General features: G+C 40.9%; 1 protein-coding gene across 1 annotated transcript in view; it reads left to right on the forward strand.

Annotated features, from left to right (window-relative positions):
- LOC130185782 (carbonic anhydrase-related protein 10-like) overlaps positions 1-23,024 on the forward strand; it is a 107,933-nt gene extending 84,909 nt beyond the window's left edge. Inside the window, exons 5-9 of the mRNA XM_056402430.1 lie at positions 6,509-6,604; positions 7,060-7,132; positions 9,613-9,767; positions 12,721-12,895; positions 21,254-23,024. Coding sequence (XP_056258405.1) covers positions 6,509-6,604; positions 7,060-7,132; positions 9,613-9,767; positions 12,721-12,895; positions 21,254-21,276 — 522 coding nt within the window. The 3' untranslated portion in view covers positions 21,277-23,024. The remainder of the gene's footprint in view (positions 1-6,508; positions 6,605-7,059; positions 7,133-9,612; positions 9,768-12,720; positions 12,896-21,253) is intronic.
- The last annotated feature ends 569 nt before the right edge of the window (positions 23,025-23,593 follow it).

Genomic DNA, 23,593 nt, shown 5'->3' on the forward strand with positions numbered 1-23,593 from the left:
GAGAGCGAAACAACGTAAGTTAACTACTACAAAGTGGCTGAATGTGTCTAAAGAAGTCTTCCAGCTCTGGAAGAGACCAGGAGGAGATACGTGGAAGTGGGCCAACTTAAAGTAACGTTACATTGTTAAGTCCAACTGAAAAACGTAAGGTGACTTGGCCTCCGACGGCGTCACAAGTCAGAATTGCAAGCTTTGTGTACGTCTGGGATGCTGCTGGGATGAGGAGGAGACAAATGTGTGTTTTCAGCAGAGGGTCGCTCAGTCTTCCACTGCTGTGAAGTGTGTGTCCTGTACACGATGCGGGTCACTGCAGTGTGTTTCAAAGGTGAGTTGAGATAGAGGTGGCTGAGAACCCAACTTAAATATTAAATGTTTCTGCATGTGGCAGCAGAAAACAGGATCCGTCACATGAGGCATTGTATCTTTGAGAACCTTATAACCCATAGTTATGTTAGTGGTCGTAGTGATTATGACAGGAGCAAAGAGAAAAGTGCAGTGACAGAGCATAAATAGAGATAAAGTCCACGTCAGGAGGAAGTTCTGGTGGAAGGGTGGATCAACAAAACAGTCCTCGTGACAACCGAGGTGCGTTACGCCTGCTTCCATGGAGACGCAATTGCAGGACACACTCTAATGGGTTATATCAGAGGGTTTGAACAAAGGACCTATACAGTTGTTCAGGTTGGAGGACTGGTTAGTATCTTCTTCTTCTGTGCAGTGTTAATGGGCCTTCACCAGCTGTAGCCTCACTAAACTGTTCCTGGCTGACAGAATAAGAACCTGCTGGTCTAATGCTGCTGTAACCCATCCCATCAAGATTTGATGTGTTTGTTCAGAGATGCTCTTCTGCATAGAACAGTTGTTACCCGTGTTGTTATCCGAGTTATTGACGCCTTTCTGTTAGCTTGAACCAGTCTGGCCATTCTCCTCTGACTTCTCTTTAACAAGATTTTTTGCCTTAAAAACTGCTGCTCACTGGATGATTTTTTTTTTGTATTCCACATAATTCTCTGTAAACTCTACAGACTGTTGTGTGGGAAAATCCCAGGAGATCTGCGGTTTCTCAGAAGCTCAAACCAGCCCCGTCTGGCACCAGCATCCCACGATCAAAGTCACTTTTTCTTCCCCATTCTGATGTTCGGTCTGAACAGCAAATTAACCTTTTGACAATTGCTGAATGCTTTTATTTGCCACATGATTGGCTGATTAGATATTTGCATTAACAAGCAGATGTGCAGGTGTACATACAGAGTGCACTCACATCCATTTGGAACCACATGGATACTAGACTAACCTTAACCCATGGTGGTAAAATAAGATCCGTATAATTTGGTCAAAAGAAAGAGATAAAGGATACAAGTGATTGAAATTAGTTTCTTTTCCGGGGGGGGGGGGGGGGGGGGGGGGCTGGGCTCACCATTAGTTCAGATGGTCCAGGCATTTTCACATCCAGCAGACACGAGGCCACATTAGAACTCCTTAGGAGTCATGTTTCTGGCTACTTGATGAGGATCGTTTTAAAATTCACCCTCCTTTTAGCTCTGTTTTAGTCCCCTCCATCTCCTGGGAAAAAATCTCTCTTTTTGTAGCTGTTAACTGCTTCACTGTGTTCACCAGCTTGTCCCTAACTGTGCCTCATGTCAGGTATGTGTCACAGTCTGCTCTGCCCCTCTCCTGCTCTGCTGCTCAGCCTAACTGCTCTCACCTGCCACTCTCACCTGCTCACCATCTCCATCAAGCCAGTAGATATGAAGCTTCACTCCACTCACTCTTTGCCAGATTGTCTTCGCTCTCATGCCTGACTCTCCAGCACTTGTTCCCGGGCTGCTAACCCGGTATCGACCCGACTTGCCTCCGACCTTCACCTCACGTCTCAGCCCCGGTGAATCCACCAGCCTTCTGTCCCAGACTACGAGTATTGCCTGCCTGTTTTCTGCTCCTCGTCTGCCTGTGGCTGGTTGGCACTCAGCCTGTTCCTGCTCCACCAAGAGACCCACCTTGTCAGCTTCGCCTCGCCAGCTCACCTCTTCTGGTGACGTCAGTCCCACCGACTCCGTCTCAAGGACCGGATCTACACCCCGCCATACTCACCTGAATCCAGTTCTCTGCTGCCATCCTCGTGTTAGCTGTGTACCGGTTTTGATCTGCCAAATAAAGACTTTCCAAACTAAAACCTGGTTCACTTGTGCTGCTATTGGGTTCTCTTCATACCCGTTACAGTATGAACAGTGTGTTTATCACAGCTTTTGCTTGCTGTTTCCCATTACTCATCAAATTGATCCATTTTAACATATAAATATTAATTAGTTCAGCTGGGGAAATATTGTGGTCATGTTTAAAAGAAACGAACATTGACTGTTGCTAGGAAACAAGATGCAGCCAGAGGTCTATCATGTCAAATTCTCCTTTCTACTAAAAGGTGGTGTGGTGCTATAAAGATTTAATGGCACTGACATGTACTTCGCACACATTACTGAGACAGCGGACCGCGGGACACGTCCACCCCTATGTATGAAATTTGGTGTAGGTATTTGAACAAACAGGTCATGAGTCTGAAATATATGAACACTTCAAGTTGTTCAAAATATGTATTTACTGTTAGAAGTTAAAAGGAGGTTTTGAAATGTAGCTTTACTTGGTTGTTTGTTTGGCTGGCTGGTTGGTTGGTTAGCTGATTGGTTGGCTGGCTGGCTGGCTGGTTGGTTGGTTGGTTGGTTTATAAATAACATGGACACGTAGAAGGAATTTATTTAAATGTAATCTCTAGTTCTAATGCTTGGTCATACCTGCATTTAAAATGGAAATTTTGTGGTGTAGTTCACTATGACCATTGACTGTGACCGTTGACCAATAGCAAGCCGTACATTTTGATAAGTGAAGGTGATCAGGTAAAGAAATGTACCAAAAGTGCATAGTAAGAGCTTAGTTAGAAATGTTAGGAGAGGAGGTGTTGAGTCTTCACGTTGACGACAGGTTGCAGGGACGTCCTGGTTCTGATAGGATTCAGTAGCTTCTTCCACCATCAGGGAAGCACAGATGAGAAGCCCTCGACACAGTGCTGACCTTTCAGAGAGTCGAGAGGCCAAGAGTCCAAAATGGAGGAAGCCACTCTGCCTGTTTCTCATTGGCTGAATAAATTCAGTCAAAGTGAAACTTCTCCCTATGTTTCTGTATCTTTTCCAGTGTCCTCTATTATCTTAATATCAAATCTTTCTTGATTCTATTATTTCATCATATTTGGAATAATAAATATTCCTGATCATGGAAAACTTCAATTCAGTGACCAAAACCTACGAGGGGGATGGCTTCTCCTAACTTCTATTTCACTATTGAGCTGCAAATACCTGCTGCTTGTCTTACTGGATTCATTTTCATCTACTTTCATGTCTAGCTTGGGTTGCTATGGAAACGACATTGAGTGCCAAGTGTCAGCTATGAGAACTGCATGAGAACAGGATCTAGATTTTAATTTTTCAGATGACATTTGGGGCCTGGCCCTGAGCAAGATACACCCCTCTGCTATATGCACTTATCCAGTTCAGGGTTAGTTCATCATACTCCTTCACTCCTTCACACTCTTTCATGTGTTCTGGTTGTTGATTTTTGGAAATCATTCTTCTAAAACTTTTCTGAAATTTGACAATGTCCCGTTGAGCCTAGCCCTCTGACTGCGGTATTTGATGTCCCCCCAACAAATTGATTTTGCCCCAGACCAGACAAGGTGAGGTAGCCTTCATCTCTTTACTGACTCGATGAGCTATACTACTCAAATGCAGGAACGCTGCCCCGCCCTCTCATTCCCACCGGACTAGGAATGATTATGGGATGTTTTAAACTTGAAAAAAAGTTATTCTACTCAAAAGCCACTGACTGTGAATTATAAAGTATGGAGTCTTTTTTTCTATTTTTTAATAAACCTGAGACTGTTGTCTCCGGGTAACTTAGTTAGCTTTCCTTTTTTGTAACAACTTTATTGGTAAAAATATATAAAAAATAAAATATATAACAAAAGGAAAAAGAAAGAAAACATGATAGTAATGTAAAATAGTTTAAAATAATATAGTAGTGATATTGTGAAAATGTATTATTTATAGATTTTACACAATATGATAATTTTAAATATATCATTATACTATAATAATATAATATACATATGATCATATAACATATTTCATTGAATTGAAATTTTCATATGCAATCATTCTGGTCATTGTCTTTTATGGGTTAATATACGATTGTGTGTGCAGGGTTAAGTTCTATGCATGTGTTTGTTTGTTGTACTTGGTGTTGGGTTTAAAGGAAAAATGTAACTGCAACACAAATGCAACATAAATAGGGTTGGGGTTAGCGTTCCACTATATCTTATCTTTGTTGCATCATTCACTTTAATTGAACCTCCTCAGAGTAAAATCTGCTCTGCAACAGTCCCATGGTTTACGCCACACAATAATGACAAGAGTCAATAGTACAAATACATATTTTCAATCAACTGTGTGAACTTACTGTCCCACTAGTGACTGAGCTAACGAGTCTGCTGACAAACTGTTAGCTTGCAGCCTTTTCCTTCTTCAGTAACACTTCACTGAATGAATTCCCTATTGATCCAGCACCAGGGTCCAGATTTTCCTTTAGACGTCAGATTGTGGTCCGCATGTAGCCCAATAACACTGTTTCACTACATTTCCATTCATGGATCATGCCTGTAAGTGGATTTAAACCAAGGACCTTCTTGCTATGAGGAGACGATACTAACCACTGTGTATAGCCTTAATTTTTTCCACCAAATTAAAACTGAAAAAAACTAAAGTACAACTGAGGCTTGAAGCTGAAAGAAAAAAGAAGCACTCCAGCAAGAGAGTGCAATGAGGGCATAAAACCAAGATTAAAAAACACACTGAAAGCATTGCAATGGCAGTTGCAAATAATTCAGGTTTATACAGGCTCACTAAAACAAATTTTACAGCCAAACACAAAAAGCTCTGATAACAAAAAAACTGTGCAGTTTAACAGCAGCAGAGCTGGAAAATATTAGAGGTTTCTTCACAGTGTCTGCACTCATCAGCAAAGACTCTGGACGGACTGAGAGTCAATGACTGTGCAAGGCGAGGGGCACATTACCAACATAACTGTATCCATAGATTCTTGTTTTGTACAATTGCATTAGTGGCCTTGCTACCGGGGATATTACAATTAACTGAAACTAAACTAACTAAAATAACGAAAACTGAATGTGAATGACATAAAAATAAAAACAAGGCTTTATAAAAAAAATTACTAAAATAAACTAAAGTTATAGAGAAAATGTCTTTGGTTTTCGTCTTTGTCAGTTAATTTCAAACCTGGTATTTTGACAGATATGACAGTTTCTAGCTGTATCAGGTGGAGCAGTATCTTACCAGCTTTCTGGCTCTCAGCGTACAACCAGTAAATGTGCACTTTAAGTGTATTTATGAGTATTCAAGTCAGGTATTTTATTTATGAGCCACAGAGCTGCAGCTCCTACGACTACTTCATTTTGAGTTGGTTCATCTGAATGAATCAAACATCTAGACGTTGCTGGGTTTTTGAGTTATTTCATGTTTTTTTCTCTCAGATTGACTCGACCTGCATCTCATTTCAGAAACACAACTACACACATTTACACAACTTGTGTCAACTGTTTACATATTTGTGCCCAGATCTACATTTTCTGTTGTTGTTGTTGTTGTTGTTGTTGTTGTTGTTATGTCCAGTTGAATTGTTCTGGTTAATGACTGAAACACACAAACACACATCCGTTATATTTGCCTTTTGTTGATGATTGTTCATCTCTCCTCAGTGAATATGTTTTTAAAATGGTTTGATGCTTTGTTGAGTTTTTATTACAGAATACTTTTTCTGACCTTTTTGAATGTCACCCCTGACCAATACCACAAATTACAAAAAACTAAAATGAACACTAAAGCTAACAAAAAACTAAACTAAAACTGAGAATTTTCAAAAAAATAAAACTAAACTAAACGAGCAAACCTGCTTTAAAAACGAATTAAAATTAAAAAAATTAAAAGCAAGACGTCAAAATGATGAATAAAAAAATTGCTTCTCTAATTTATTAATTTATTCATTCTTTAAAATCTTATTTAGGTTTTCAAGCCTGATTGATATTGTAATATTATGTGTCTGTGTTAATTATTTGGTCTGTTTAGTGTAACCGAGTATGTTTACTGATTTTTATCTGGTTATTTATGTCATGTTTTCGATTAATTATAAGAAACAAAATGTAATCAAATAAAAAGAGAAAAATTTTCATCATCATAAATTTTCAACTAACTAACCAGTTTTCATTCGGTTGGTCTATAGCAAATCTTGAAATGTTGTGCTGTCGTGATAGAAAGTGTTAAAAATGAAACAGGAAATTTGCAAATTAATCAAAGCTGAATGATCCTGAAAAAATATCCATTAGTTTCAGTCTGCTTGAGTTGCTGTAATTTAGCTTGTAATGCTCTGTGTCGTTGTGTCTCTGTTTCAGGTCCAGCTGATCCATTACAACCAGGATCTGTACGCCAACTTCAGCGAGGCAACGAAGAGCCCTCATGGCATCGCTGTGGTCTCCATATTCATAAAGGTCAGTGTGACCTGCAGGGGAACAGGCGAAGGGCCAGTTAAGAAACAAATACATCTGTTAAAGAGATGATTTGATTATATGACCACAGAACAGATAGAACAGTGTGTGGGCTTGTTTTCCTATATTGGTGGGGTCTTAAAACTGGGAGCCCACTATACTTGTGGGGACCAATAGCTTTGTGGGGACCAAAGTGCTGGACCCAAGTTTAAGTGGCTGTTTGAAGGTTAGACTTGGTTTTAGGGTTAGGGTTAGGCATTCAGGTATGATGGCTAAGATTAGCGCAAGGCGCTGTGGAATGCTTTATGTCCATGACAGGTCCCCATGAATATAGTCAGAAGACAAAGATGTGAGTACTTCTGCAAATGTGTGTGTGTGTGTGTGTGTGTGTGTGTGTGTGTGTTGTACAGTGGTTTGTGATGAATATTTGATCTCCCTCTCTCTTTGTCATCTCACAGCTCTCTGAAAACTCCAACGCCTTCCTCAACCGCATGCTCAATAGAGACACAATCACCAGAATCAACTACAAACGTAAGATTCACATACACACACACACACACACACACACACATATATCGCTCATTCTCTCTGTGTGTCTCTCCTCCCTCTGCCTGTTTTTTTTGTCCCTAGACAAGTTAATTCTGCTTTGAACATCTACAGGACTGTATCTGCTTCGTAGTGTAAATGAGATCTTTAAAAATGCTCCATATGATCTTCAACACTGTTTGCTTCATAGTATGAGATGATTATAGCAACTCTTGGTTCTATTTTCTCCTTTGTCCAATGAACTCTTGGTGTCCAATGGGCATCTCATTGGCTGTTACAATGCCTTAGATAAAGTGGGAGAATGTGACTTTCTGAAGCTGTGAGATGTTGCATGCAAACATTTGCTAATTGGTGCAGAACACAAAGTATCCTACAGCTGAGGCTGATGGGAACAATTCAGTTTAGCAGGTATTTGGTCACAACCAAAGTGCTGGACAATTTTATGACATTTTTACAATATTTTTCACTTAAAATGATAAATGTAGAACATCATGGTGGCAGAAAAGGAAAAGTCAGAATCATCCTCTGGGACCCGTGAACATCTGCACTAAATTTCATTCATCCAGAATAGTTGTTGAGATTTTTCACTATGGACCAAAGTGGTGGACGGACCAACATCCCTAGAGCCACACCACTAAATACTAGTGCTAAATACTAAACATGCTCATCTTGTTTCTCTAGTAGAGACAGTTGAGAAGGAGACAATCATTTCCTGTAACTGTGGCACATGGGTTACACCACCACAGGTCTGAATCTGTTCTCTCAGATTATGATTCTTTCACCCCACCACAGTCACAGTGACTGATACTTAATTGTTTGTAGGTCTGTAAGCACTTAAATGGCCCAGTATAGTGCTTATGCATTTTTTTGGTATCTATGTGTTTTTCCAACAGAGAAATCAGGAAAAAATGATCTTTTAAGAACCTGTTTCTGTCGCAGCAACAAACGTAGAAGACAGGAAGTGTACACCATTTCTCCCCATTGGCGCTGCTTGCAATGCATCATCTTTTGTTACAGAGTATTCTTTGCTAGTATACAATTCCTTCTTGATAATAGCAGACCTGTCAATGTAACATAAAAATCACAGACAAACACACACACAGGACTTTTACAGTGTTCTCCCTCAGCAGGAAAGCGCTCTTAATTTCACGCAAATCAGTGGCACATCGCCTCAAACTGTCGTCCAACCTCGTTCTCAAGATGTATGACCCTCTGGAGTGTTCCCTCAGGTTAATGGAGCTAAATATAGCAGCGCCACACTGATACACACACACACACACACACACGGCATCTTGTTTTTGTCACTTAGGAGATCATTACAGTTCCTTATATTAGTCATTAATATTAACCAAGAAATAATAAGCTATAACCACCTTTTTTGGCCACCAGTGTGAAGTTAGTCGCCATAATGCGATTGTGTGATTAGTCTCTGATTACAGTTTTTCTCAGTCGCTTTGATGTAATTCACTCATCAGTAACATCGTTCTCACAACTCTTAATGCAGTTCTCAAAACAGTTAATGCATTTCTCGTAACACTAAACCACCAGTACAAAAGCCCGACCTCTCAACAGATCACTGTCCTGTCACTTAAGAACACTGTATGGAAATATATATACAAGCCAGTTTTAGCCAAATATTTACTATACTGAAAAAAGTGTTTGGCACTTGATGCAAATATTTATTTTTTAGATGTTTTCATTATATTTTCAATGCAGTGTTTAGTTTTGCAGCAGATTTGTGGCACTTTGCACTTTGTGTGCAATTTTAGTGAATAAATTCACACCATACAGTATATGTATATGTATATACATTACTGTATATATATTTGTGTGTGTGTGTGTGTCTGTGTATGGCCTTGCTCTCTCATACATATTTGAAAAGAGTTTAAAATGATTTGATTGAAAACACTAATGCAATGCAGGACTGTATCAAAGTGAGTGGGAGGTCTGTCATTCCATGTGACGAAGCTACAAACTCTGAGTTGTCAGAGTCAGATAAGAAATGCATCAACACAATGAGAAAACCTCTTTAGTAGTGAACTACGTGTGGATACAAATGAAGCTTGTACAAATACAATAGGAAATGCTAATTACTGTGGGGAAATGATGATCTGTTTTGAGAACTGCATTAAGAGTTGTGAGAATGATGTTTCTGACGGGAGAATTGCATCAAAGCAATTGAGAAAAACTGCAACACAAGAGCACACACACTTTCTCTGCTCTAACATAACATTATGCTTTATCTCAGCCAGGAAAATCATTCCTTTTAATTTGTCCAAACATTATACATTTACACAGTGTTCTACATCAACCACACTAACACACACACACACACGCACACAAACACACGCACACACAGTTCATCTCCTCTTTTTTTCAGAGCCTGAATACAACAGACTTTCACACAACACACTGCAGCGCTTCAACACTCTCTTCCTCCCTCTTTCTTCTTCTCCTCTGTTTAGATGATGCGTTCCTATTGATGGGCCTGAACATAGCCGACCTTTACCCTGACACCACACGTTACATCACTTACGAGGGCTCCATCACCATCCCGCCCTGCTATGAGACGTCCACGTGGATCCTCATCAACAAGCCCATCTACGTGACACAGATGCAGGTACGCGAGCGCAGTAAACATAAATGTGACATGGGGGAAAAAATAATGGCTGGGGCTAAAAATGTAATTTCTAAATTCGTTGCGCGCACAGGACGCTCTGAATTGCAAATTATGACCTCATAACCTGTAACTGAAGGCATCTGCTTTTTCATGAGTGCTTTAGATAAAAGAGGCTGTAACGGAAATGGAATGAAATGCAGTGCACACACACACAAAACCATCCGAATGTTAACTTGCACTTCTATTGCCTCTCAATGTTCTGAGGCTCTGTGAATGTCCTCTTCCTTCATCTGTATCTTGAAACCACCTGTTCTCTAATGTGAATGAAGTAGATTTTGAAGGTGATGTAAAAAAACATCATCTGCATGCAGTCACAGTGACAGCTATACATCTAAACATCATAGGTGACCAAAAATCCGCTTTATAACACCGACGAGCAGCTGGATTCAAACCTGTTTCTTCAAATCAGGAAGCTCACCAACAAAATGCAGCACAATGCAATCTAGTGCAGCGCTCAGCTGCAATGTAATCAACTGCCATATACCATCTATCATTTACTATCACATTCTTTACTTCCTGTGCTCACTCACTTGTCCTTTGCTCTCACTTGTCTGTCAGCTCTTTCAATCTCTCTCTCATCATCATCGTCCCCTTTCTCCTTCATCTCTCTTTTTTTCTTTTATTGTTTAGTTTCTTCTTCCTGACACTTTTCACTCATGCCGTGGCAGAACTGTGGAACTCTACAACTGCCTTTGTTATTCTTCGTTTGTAGTATTTTGTGCAACTAATCAATTGCAGAGTATACAATGTGCTTCCTGTTTACACAGGCTCACACATGCCCAGTGTACGTGAATGGTCGTATTTATGTGTTTTCATGTGTGTTTTATGGACGGACGTCTGGATGGAGATCGTTTTCGTTTTGAATGTAAAAATGAAAATGAAAACGCAGTAGTGTGGACAGAGCCTTAGATCCACAGGAAGATCAGTGCACTGTCGGTAGTAAGGAGCACGTTGGACTGGACTGCTCGAGTGAAGAAGGTTCTCAGCCTGTAAGCAGTAGGGTTGAGACAATAAGAATGAGACTGGTTGCAAGAAACAAGAAAGGAGTTTCCTTGGCAGGGTGTCTGGGATCACCCTTAGGGATGGGGTGTGACTCTCAGACATCCAGGAGGAGCTCAGACTGAAACCCCTGCTGCTTTGCAATGAAAGGAGCCAGTTGAGCTCTTCTCTGATTTGGAAGCGTCCTGGACTCCTTGCTCTGAGGGTATTCCTGGCAGGTCCAAATATGAGTTGACAAGCTTGAAAGGTTACACATCCCATCTGGACTGGGAATGCATTGGGATCCTCCAGGAGGAGCTCAAGAAAGTACCTCATGCCCTTTCTCTAATGTCTGTACTTTGGTTTCCACTGCAACCTGGACCTGGATCCACTGACTTCCTGTTGGCACCCAGCACACAGTTGAGTGTTTTTCACCCACAAAATAAATCATTCACCTCTGTTGGGCTGAGCTCTGCCTCACAAGTGGGATACCATATTTTGGACATTCGGTCGTTTATCAATTTATTGGCTATCATAAATTAGGAAAATATAAATATTAAATAATAACTTTAAAATGAATTAAAGGCACCAGCCTAAAAAACATAGGCGAAATAGCCAATATTGGTTCAGTCTCAAATTATTACTATTAATCTGGAACTCTGATTAACAATTAACTTAATAACTATAACCAAATTACCATAGCAACAGTAAGTAAAGGTTGAAGGATTGGACTTCTACTGAGTAGAGGTCGGCAATATTCACCCTTGTGCAACATTAAACACACCAGTAGTTATACTTAAAGGCATTTAGCTACAATAGTACAGAGCAAAAGACAATGTCTAATCTAAAATATATACAGGTGTGTGTCTGTGTGTCTGTGTCTGTGGGACACAGACACAGACACAGACAAAGGCTACCAGGTACCAGGTTAGAGGGAGGAGGTTAGCAGCATGCAGGTTCTAGAACTGAGACGTACTACAGGTACGTGTGTGAACGTACAAGTACTCGATTAACTCTGTGACTAACCACAGCCTAAGCAAACAACAACAAAACATTAACCAGTTCTGCTGCTTAGCTGTGCTATGGTAGGTGAGGTTTGGCCCAGTCAGTTAACGTTGCCCAGTCCTTGGAACAAACAAAGAGGTCCTTTCCAGTGTTGTTGAGGTGTCCAGTGAGTTGGGAGGCTTCCTGGTGGGGTAAAGTCCTGTCTGGCTGTGTGACTTCCGCTGTTAGCTGCTGATACTGAAAAAAAACTTGGTTCACTCTCAGTTAATCCTAAACTGGTTAGTGCTGTTGAGGAGGAGAGTGTTGCAGTCTGCTGTGGGAAGGCCAGCAAGAGAGAGAAGAAAAAGAACAAAGACAGAGATCTGATTTTGTTCGGTGACACCCTGGGGCGTCACATGTCACACACTCGTCCCCAGGTGTGAACAGTGAGGAACTGTGGGGAATTGAGTTCTTTGTCTGTAGAACAGAAGAAACATACATACCTTGAAAGTCCCAACATCTCACAGTTGTTCATTTTTGATTTTGTATAGATAAAGAAAATGGAAAACTGCACGTCCATAGCATCTATGTATTTATTCTTTTGTGTGGATTTTGGACAATTGTGCGTCATCCTATGGCAAAATCGTCTCACAGTCCAGTGCTGTTAAGAGTGGCTTGGTAATTAAACTCTTCCTCATTAATTAACAAAAATAACATTATGTCCTCAGGCCTTGCCTTGTTGCAAAAATGAATAGATAAATTAAAAAACTGCTGGACTTCTACACTTCCTGGAACCAGCATTTAGTGGCGATTAACTGCCGGTTAAATCAGAACATGGTGGTTACCTCTTGAATTGAACTAAATTGAGCTAAGCTGAATTGTGTCTCAGACTCCACACATTCTCCTTTAACCCTTCACTTGTCCTCCACAGATGCACTCCCTGCGCCTCCTCAGCCAGAATGAGCCCTACAAGATCTTCATGAGCATGAGCGACAACACCCGGCCCACCCAGCCTCTGCTGCAGCGCTGCATCCGAACCAATATCAACTTCAGCAAGCAGGGTCGCGACTGCCCCAATAACCGCGCCCTCCGCCCACAGTACAGAGGTAACACTGAGGATAGAGGGGGAAAGTTAAGAGCCAGCTCCGTAGTGTTTGACGATACCATGGATCTAGCAAATTGTAATTAGCGTAGCATTAAGCAGCAAGTGAAGAAGCTGCAGTGCAGGCAGAGATGAAGCTAAGCTAACAGGCTAGGCTATGAAAACGTAGCTGAGCTAGCTTTCATTTCCAGCAGCACAAGCTGTCCAAGTGGAACAGACTGGCTTTTTCATGTGTCTGTGTAAATGCATCACAGATAAAGAAAGTGCCAGAAGAGTGAATGATGAGTGAAATGCTTTCTGTCTTTTCATCTTTACTAATGAACCATTTAATTCACTGAGCAGCTCAGAGGCTACCTGCAGCTACCAACGTCTTTTAAGGTGGAATGTTTTCTTGCGTGTTACTCAGTGCATGACTGACATTTGGAAATTATTCAGTTCACTTTATCTATCAATATTACAACGTTGACCATTTAATTTGTTTTTATTAGCTCTCTTGCATGGCATAAGCTTTAGTGATGATCGGATCGAAGAAAAAACTGGCGTAGTGTTGTTCCGATGCGCTCTGCCACTCCACTTATGCTTAAGAGTATAGCCTCTGGGACCACTGGGAAAATGAAATATAGTGGAGATGGCATATAGTGAACAAATAGCCCAGAATCATTCCTATACACATGCTGTTTAAATAATTTGCTCATAATAATCAAGTAGTCTGTTCACAGTGTTCATTTTGGGTCTTTTCACACATAAAGTTGATTCTGTTGCCTCAGAAAATGGATCCTCTTCTTTGTTTTAATATTTAAAAACCGCATTTCACAGAAAAAAAATTGAAAAGCAAACCACTGTAAAAATAGAAACTATCCCCTGATGTATGAAAGTCACAAAGCACCATCTGCAGTGATGTGAAACTGTGAGAAATTGCAGGAAATGAGCAGAACGTTCACTCATCCTGCAGTTAGACTTGACATTTAAGGATGCCTTTCACTGCCACCGCAAAACAGGACGGGTGCATTAATTAAAGTAGTGAAAATGTGATAATTAGCCACGAATAATTTTGTGACAAATTAAGAATTGACTTTTCTGGTTCTTAGTCTTTGTTTTACATCAGTAGCTTCTGTCTAGTTTACTTAGACTCCTAACAGAAAGATATATTAATGTGAAATCCTTCATGTTCTGAATCTGAAATAGGTTTAAGTTAGTTGTTGGTCCTTATGAATATAGAGATACAGCTTATCATGAAAGCTGCATGGAGCAGGGAGGGAAGGTTGACTGAGCAGGGCTCTTTGTCAGGCCTGTGTTGAGATTCTCCTTTGAGCAAAAGAAGGGAGAGACACATCTGAAAATAATATGTAAAGTGGAAAAAGTAAGTGAACCATTGGATTTAATAACTGGTGGAACCAATAGCCTCAAACTAGTTCTTCCAGTAGCTGCTCATCAGAGTTGCACAATGTTCAGGAGGAAATTTGGACAATTTTCTCTGCAGTACTGCTACAGCTCAGACAGATTCTCAGGATGTCTGTTGTGAGCGGCTGGTCAATCCACAACATCTCTACTGGGTTAAGATGGATTTTCTTAGTTTAGACTTAGTCTTAGTCTTAGTCATTCTGTAATGGATTGAGGCTTCATGCACACTAATAGTTATTAGTTTTAAAATGCATCACTTATGCTACTTTTAGGCCTGACCTCCACGCTACTCTTGAGCCCCGAAAACTGAAACTTTTTGAAACGCTGCTGTCTCTATTTCAGTTTGAAAACGCTGGGGTTGGGGTGACCTGATAGCTGAGTGGTTAGGGCACATACCATTTGAGCACAGGTCCTCTGAGCAGCGAGTCCCCGGTCTGACTTCTGGCCAGCCAGACATCTTGTCACTCTTGTCATTCCCCTTTTCTCTGTCCCTCAAATTCCTGTCTCTCTACACTATCCTGTCAAATTAAGGCATAAAATGGCCAAAAAAGAAAGAAAGGAAAGTCTAAGGATGCATTGTAGGGTGTATGACCAAAAATGGAGACTTTTGGAAACTATGACACAGACCCCCACATGGGTCTCCTGATTAGGTGATCAGTCATGAGTTGCAGGTTGCAAGTGTTTCTGACCTTGTTGTCTTTGCTAGCGGCTGTTCAGTTAAATTCTGCATTTTAACGCTACAACTGTCTTAGGTGTTCCTCGTTCAGAGTATTTTCTGTAACAAATCAACTGTAAAGTAGGCAGTCTGCTTCCTGTTTACACTGGCATGCACATGACCGGTGTTCAGGAGTGGTCATGTGATATGTGTTTTCAAGTGTGATTGTATGGACGGAGATCGTTTCTGATGTGGAGCTAAAACGGTCATCTGGACGGAGATCGTCTTTGTTTTAAAACGCTGGTTAAAAATGAATTAACTTTTTATCCATTTGAAATAGTCAAATATTTTGGGTTCAGTATGAAACTATGTTGGGACTAATCAGACTGTGACAGAGGACGTCAGTAGAGTAGGTGGTTCTTCATTGTGGCTCAGGACACATTTGTGTTCACACTGCGCATGATCAGATAATGTTGGCTGCGTTTACACCTGAACTTAGAGCTGACCACTTTTGATTGATCACCTGAGATGGATGTTAACACCAGGTCTGAACAGGGCCTAAGTCTCTGTCCAGAAGAGTCCAGCTGTAGGAACGGCTAAGATACTGCACTGAACCCTCAAACTCCCAGGCCTCAAACTTTAGGATGACACCCTCCACCCCCTCTCACACACACAGACACACAACCACACACACATGGGAGTGAGAGGGAGATTATATAATATATAATTATTTAATAGATGTACATACATAGACAATACACTCCCACACCATATGTGTGTGTGTCTATATATTGTCTGTCGGTGCGGATGTAAAATCAGGTATGCGTAGGTGAGCTAGTTGGAGTTAAAGAAAAGCTGATACATCACACACACACACACACACGTGGAAGTGTTGAGTGTAGGAGTTTTGATATCCTTCAGGAGAAATACACTTTCAGCCTCCTTTGTGTCCTGTGAATATCTTTGTTACTGATCTGCTCTCCACAGCATCAATGGTTTTCATGGACTTTGCTTCCTTTTGATAATGGCTCGTTACAAAACAGAGCGCCAACCGAAGTTTCTCTGTTCAAGGTCAAAGAGCACAGAGGACACGGTGACACTGAGTTGTCTGAAACTACTCTTAGAAAATAGGATGAGACTTTATGAAAAAAATTAAAGAGACACTGGCTGAGGGAAGAATGAGAATAGAGCCCAGACCGAGAGTAAACATATTCTGCACAGTCCTAGAGAACATTTGCAGATATAATATGTGGACCTAATTAAAATTGAGCTGGACGAGACGTTAGAAAAATGTTTAGTTATATCACAGGTTCTAGCTACAACATCATATCCAGGGCAGCTGTGGCTCAGCAGGTAGAGCGGGTCGTCCACTAATCAGTGGTTAGATCCCCAGCTCCTTCAGTCCACATGTTAAAGTGAACTGAACCCCAAATTATCCCTGATGTATCATCAGTGTGTGAGTGTGTGTGATAGAATAGTGCTTAACAAGGTTGTGAGCAAATGGGTGAATATGACTTGTAGTGTAAAGAGCTTTAAGTGGTGGTAAGACTAGAATAGTGCAGTGCATTAGCCCCATTGACATGTGGAGTCAGGTATGGTAGATGTAGGCAGTGCTGAGGAGAGAAACATACAGATAATAAAGGAAAATACACATAACTGTAATAAATGTGTTAAGTTCAACCTATGGTATATTAAATTGGATTCACGAATTCTCGTTGAAATTATGACACAAACAGAAAACTGAGAGCTGGGGATGTTATGACTGTGGTGCCATCAGATTAGTTTCTCATTATATTGTTATTGTGTTATTCTGTTGTTTGAATAACTAACAAGCAACTAACAGCCAAATGCTGCAGGCAAAGCTGGGATCAGTCAGAAGCAAAGTTCATAAGATTATGCAAAACAAACACAGTCTGATCTCTGGAACATCGTCTTAAACTGTGGCAGATCTGAGTGGACTCTGGCGTGCTGGTTGGAAACCGAGTGCTCATTGACTTCTTATCTGCCTCAGTCTCCATCCATCCATCCATCCATCCATCCATCCATCCATCCATCCATCCATCCATCCAACTTCCTTCACTTACAGCAAAGTCAAGCAAAGTAGTTCAGATCTACCTCAAGGCCTCCTACCGGTTGGACGTGCCTGGAAGACCAACAATGGAAGGAGGCTTCCAGGAGGCATCCTAACATGCCTGAACCACCTCCTTACCCTATCTCTAAGGCTGAGCCGAGCCACCCTGCAGAGGAAACTCATTTCAGCCACTACCCGGGTCACTAGCCAGGGCTCATGACCATAACTGAGGGTCGGAACGACGGTCATCTGGCAAATCCGTCTGTTGATCTCCTGGTTCATCCTAACCTAACTCATGAACAAGACCACAAGATACCTAAACTCCCTCACCCAAGGCAGACACTGGAATGGACACCATGAATTAATGTCCTTAACTTAAAGCTACCCTGTGGAGATTTTGGAGATATTGTGTTTTGTTTGTATCTCATGCATGTGTTCAGTGTCACATTATTCCACTGATTGACAGTCGGCGGTGGTAATGTTGCAAGAAATAAACCAACATGTTGGCAGGGGGCAGGAAAGAAGAGAAGACTCTGCTAGCTCATAAACATTGATGTCGACAAAAGAAGTTTCATAATATTCAAAAGTTTTGGATGTTACGCAGTTTGGTGTTATAACGGTGGATGTTCCCCCTGACAGCGCCGGCATAAAGACCCTGAGGCAGAGAGTCAGAGTGAGAGAATTTTCCTATAACAACTATGAACTCTGCGAACTCCATATTCATTCAGACTGAGGCATCATGACACTTAAATGAATGCAACAAGCAACAAGCTCTTAAATCACTTGAGTGTGCCACTTAAATATGAACTCAGCAAGAAAGTGCTGCATTCAGGGAAAACTGGGCCAATCAACAACAGCTAAACCTGTACAACACAGTAACCTGCCCCAGCCAATAAGTGGACATTAGTAATATCCCAGGAGTCTGCAATGATACTCATTGAGTCTACTCATTAATGTTAGACACTGAATCATTACCAAAGATAAGCCCATTGCATATAAACACAGAAAGCCTGCTTATAAAACTGTAGGATACGTCATGGGGTTACAGTCGGAGTATATATTGTACTGTAGTATTGTACATACTGCTGCACATCTCCAGTTCTGGATTGGCAAGCACTGCAAACACTGAGATAAACAAACGGCAACCTCCTCCTCGCTGCAGTTCCTCGACTGGCCACTAGAGTCTGGCTCCAACAGTGAGTCAATCCCCATAGACTCCCATGTTAAAATGTCCAACTTTACAGCAGAAATAAATGATAATTATAATTACATGTTTACAGCCTGGTACAAAAAACAGTTTTGGTCTCTATTGCTTATTCCCTCTTCCATGACAACCGTACGGGGGGGAATTTTTATATAACTCACCTGTTTACATTTTATTAAGGCTTAAAGTTCTGTATAATGAGTGCATGGCCTCTGTGAGTGACGTGTGGGTGAGCGTATGCTTGCCACAAACTGGCATATGCAGAAGTCTCAGCTGCACACGCCCCACCGCTTTGCCCATATTTCATGGCAGCGGTGGAGCAAATCACTCTGAGCTTCATAACAGCTCTTCAGGAACCTGTGGGTGACGTCACGGAGGCTACATCCATCTTTATATACAGTCTATGGAAGCAGCCATTAGCTGTAGTTGCAGTTAAGTTGCTGATATTCTCTTGCAGGCACAGCAGTCCAACATTACTGCATTCTCCACAGAAGTGATAAAGGCGGATAATCAAACAGCAGGCCATAGAGCTGAGTTAAAAACTCTCACAGTCCACAGTGAAGCTACAGAAAGCAGACAGCACTCACTGGTGATGAGAGGATCCCTGGTGGAAATAAGCAAATGTATTTCTCTTTTGGCTCAATTTATTTTCTCTCCTTCACAGACTTAATCACTCTGAATTTTTCTTCGCCTCTCTTTCACTTTGTTCTTCTCTTGCTCACACCCATTGATTTCCACGCTGTACTTCCAGTCCTTTTAGTTCAGTCTGGTTTTCTTCATTTGATAGCAGTGGGCTCTTTGGGCCTTGACACACAAAGTTGTCCTCAATGATAGACTTTGACTGATGAAAAGTTTTGCAATGTTTTACAACTTCTGTTAAAAGTTGTGAACGTGTGCATATGTTCTGTGGCAGCGAGGAGGAGAAATACCCAATTACTCTGCCGGTTTTATACCACTCTGAATCTAGAGTGTGCTTGGAATCCAAAAGGAGATGAAGCAGATGCAGAAAATAAGGAGAAATTGAACTAAATGGTTGGAATTGCTGATTTTCAGGACTCATCAACCAGTCAGAGCTGTTTCTCACTGACTGTGCCAGATTTAACATACTGAAAGGCCAAATTGAGCAAACATTGTAGCATACACTGCAAAAACTGCAGGTGAGGGTCGGCCATAGATGTTCCAATAAAAGCCAGCTGATAGCTGGGTGTGTCAGGGCTCTTTAAGGATGAGACTGCCTTTATTTGTGTTGCTGTTATCATTAAATCAAATTTTAAAAAACAGCAGCCACAATACATTTATTCTATTAACACATACTGCCTGAGCAGCCATTGCCTGATATATCTTACCCCTCTGTGCTTCAGAACTCTGTTGTTGTCCAAAACTATTAAATTTGCTGATGCAAATCAGCAGAAAAAAGAAAAGTTATTGAGGATGAAGCTCATTGAATGTTTGAATATTAAACTTTAGTCAAGTCAATTTTATTTAGATAGTGCTGAATCATAACAGAAGTTGTCTCAGGGCACTTTTCATATAGACCAGGCCTGGACTGTACTCCCCATAATATTGTTTACAGAGACCCAACATTCCCCGGTGAGCAGGCACTTGGCCACAGTGGAAAAGAAAAAACTCATTTTTAACGGGAAGAAACCTTGAACAGAACCGGGCTCTGGGTGAGCAGCCATCTGGCTCAACTGGTTGGGTTTAGAGGGGAAGGGTGCTCAGTGCATCATGGGAAGTCTGCCGGAAGGAAGTTCAAGGCAAGCCTGAGTCAGCTCTAACCACAAGTTTAAAAGGTCCCATATACTATAAAGGTGTAGGTTCTATATTAATACTGTGAAAGTATCAAAGTGCCCAGTCCACAGAGAAATTCACGCAGCCTGTATTCAGGAACTGACTGACTGGTCATCAGAGTGCAAGTGACCTGAGACTGGGGCGATGTTTCGCCATCCAGCACAACAAGCAGCAGAAGCATACAGCCAAGACAATACTGGAGTGCCTTCAGGACAAGTCTCTGACTGTCTATGAGCGTCCCAGCCAAAGCCCAGACTTAAACCCCTTAGAACATCTGTGGACGGACTGAAGATGGCAGCTCACAGATGCTTCCCATCCAATCCGACAGAGCTTGAGAGGATCTGTCAAGAAGAATGAGATAAACTGCCCAAACCCAGGTGTGCAAAGCTTTTGGAGACATAGCCAAGAAGACTCAAAGCTATAATTGATCCCAAAGGGGCTTCTGCAAAGAAAAAGTAGTGAATGGTCAACATTTTCTAAAAACATGTTTTCACTTTGTTGTTTTGGGTGACTAAATCTAGACTGACTGGCAAACGTGATATTTTTATCCATTTTAAATTAAATCTACAAGACAATAAAGTGGGCCAAACTGAACGAGACTGAATACTTTCTGAAGATACTGTAAAAAAACAAAACAAAAAAAAACTGTCAGACATCAAACAGCTAGTTTGAAAAGCTGCTGACAACTTGAAAACAAAGAGAAAGCAAATCAATGAGTTCCCAAATCAGTTGACACGTCCCAGATCCACACAACATACTAATTCTATATAGTGGGTACTACGTACTACATCGTAGTAGCAACAGCCACCTGTTACTGAATGTCATTGCCAGTTAAACTTCACAAAGAGAAAGCAAAATGATTTTCTAAATATTTTATATATTTTTCTTTCTGGAGCCTTTTCACTGCCATGCTCAGTTCATTTTGTTTCATATTTTGTGTGTGCACTCACTGTGGATGTACTACATACTCATAACCTGCACAGTTAGGAAATAGTATGGAATTGGGACAAAGTTTCAGTCTTTTTTTCCTCCCCTACCTTGCCTCTCATTATCATTTCTCAGGGAAACATTTTATTTTCACTTTATCTTTCTCTTCTCAACTTCTGAAACCTGAGGCACCCCTTTATTCTGTTTCACTGCACTCTGCTTATCCTTTCTGTACTAATTATCTCTTCTCTTCTCTTCTCTTCTCTTCTCTTCTCTTCTCTTCTCTTCTCTTCTCTTCTCTTCTCTTCCTCAGTGAATCAGTGGCTCCTGAAGTAGGAGATAAAAAGATGTCAAGCTGCAGCGCCGCGAGACGAGAGGCAGGATGCATCTGAGTTTATTTCACACTGTCGATCCAAGCTGAGCTGAACAAGTGGGAGCTGGACTGAGTGCTGTTGAGCTGAGAGACAACTGACAGACAACTTAACCAAACTGATCTCAGCTAAAGCTCCACTGGCCAAACTCCAGACAATCTGCTGTGTTGGCCTCCTACACATCCACAACCTAAACACAGTTCATGCAGGCCAGCACAGTGAGGACACAGATCAGACTTTGAGTCCAAAGTGTGAAATAGACCATGAGGACTCTGATGTGTACATGGTATTGTGTTTTTATTTGTTGTGTGAACTCACAAAGACTGGAGATGTAAAGACTCTCAATCATTTTTGTTGGCTGGTGTTCAGGAGGATGGATGTTATCTAAAGACTACAGTACATCCTGTTTGTTGGTGTGACCATCACTTGTCCATATTCAAATCCTTGCTGCAAGTCAATAATGAAAATGATCATCCTCTGATTGGAGGAATTATTACAGTTCCACTGATGGTCTGAAGGCCTGGCAACACACAAACACACAACTGTGTGATGATGTGATGATATAATATGTGACATATGTAGATCTTATGGTTCTGGTATAAAATCATTTATAAGATCATTTTCAAATAGAATATAAAATGTGTGAATTTCAGATTACATAGCTACAGGAAACAGGAAGTAACTGAAACATTTTTACAGTCCTGAAGAGATGGAGTCACTGCAAATCAAGGAGGGATGAGTCACTCATTTTGCATGATTTTGCAATAGTTTACTTCTCTCCCCTCTGCAAATACAAGAGCTAACAGACACAACAAAAATGCTTAACTAAAATTGTGAATGCCTAATTCTTCAAAGCTAGTGACCATTCGCTTAACCACTTTCCCAAGATTAGCTTTTACAAAACCAGAAAAGACAGGCAAAAGTTTCCTGCTCTAACTGAAGCTCCTGGAAATGTTAGCATTTCTAGCTAATTAGCTTAATTTACTATATCTTATTTACACAGGCAAGAGGCATGGCATTGCTAACTTTATTATTTTGTAAGGTTATGGGTCACATTAGGAAAACACCTTTTTAGAACTGGAACATCCACCCTGTGGGAACCAAGCGGCAACCTCCAAGGCTGAAAAATGAAGCCAACATGGAAGTGCCAAAAAAAGTGCAGTTCCTCCAATGACCACTTGAGTCCGGCTCCAAAAGCAAATCAATCCCCATAGACTTCCGTTACGTTAAAATGTCCAACTTTACAGCAGAAATAAACATGTTTACAGCCTGGTACAAAAAGCTCCTTGGGTGTCTATAGCTTAATTTCCTCCACCATGACAACTGTACGGGGGTGAATTATTATATAACTCACCTGTTTAAATTTAATTAGAGCTTAAAGTTATGTATAATTGAGAGTGTACTGCTTTGAGTGACAGGTGGGTGAGCTTATGCTTGCCACAAACAGGCATGAATCAAAGTCTCAGTTCCATTAGCGCCCCACCTTTTCCATCTTTAGGAGGAGTCAGACAGACACTGCCAAGATGGCGACAGTGGAGCAGCTCACTCTGAGCTTCAAAACCACTTTTCAGAAACCTGTGGGTGACTGCATTTGACAGTGTTACATTTGCCAAACTCATTGGTTGTCCTCCATCATAAAATATTATTCACTTGTAAAAGTGAAGCATACTCTTTGGAAATAAAAAAAACATTAAAGCATAAATATAATCTCTATTTTCTTGTCCAAGTGTTTTTCTATAATTAGCTTCAAAACCATTGAAGTGTTATGTTATTTAGATTACATTTCTACCTAAAATGGATTATCTTCTACACTGATCACTTTGCCTGAAAGGTGTAGCTTTAACCTCAGTCTGTTATCATTATACCATGTCTGAAACACACACTCAAGACCCCTTTTACAGGGTTCTTCTTTTAAAGTGATTCAGCTGGAAATGGTGAAAGCTGAAGACAGTTTTCAAACAACTCACATAGGTCTACTTGTTCCATAAGCTTACGCTGGCTAGTTACAGCTGTCAAAATCTGCCAGTGTCATTTTAGCCGACGAAATCTGCAGTCACCTTCTAGAAGCAAGAAGCTGCCTTTAATTGTGGACCCATTGTTAAGAAATTACAAAAAATATGTGATACATCCGCCATCATTATCACAGAAAACTTGACAGGTGGAGCAACAACAACTAAGGTGTGGTGGGCTTTAGCGAATGTTCACACGGACAAGATAAAGTTCAACTGCTGTTCAAGATCGAGGGTCTAATTTCAAAATAAAATGTACATGATTTGAAATCT

Source organism: Seriola aureovittata, chromosome 17 (assembly GCF_021018895.1).
Source record: "Seriola aureovittata isolate HTS-2021-v1 ecotype China chromosome 17, ASM2101889v1, whole genome shotgun sequence".
Classification (NCBI taxonomy): Eukaryota; Metazoa; Chordata; class Actinopteri; order Carangiformes; family Carangidae; genus Seriola; species Seriola aureovittata.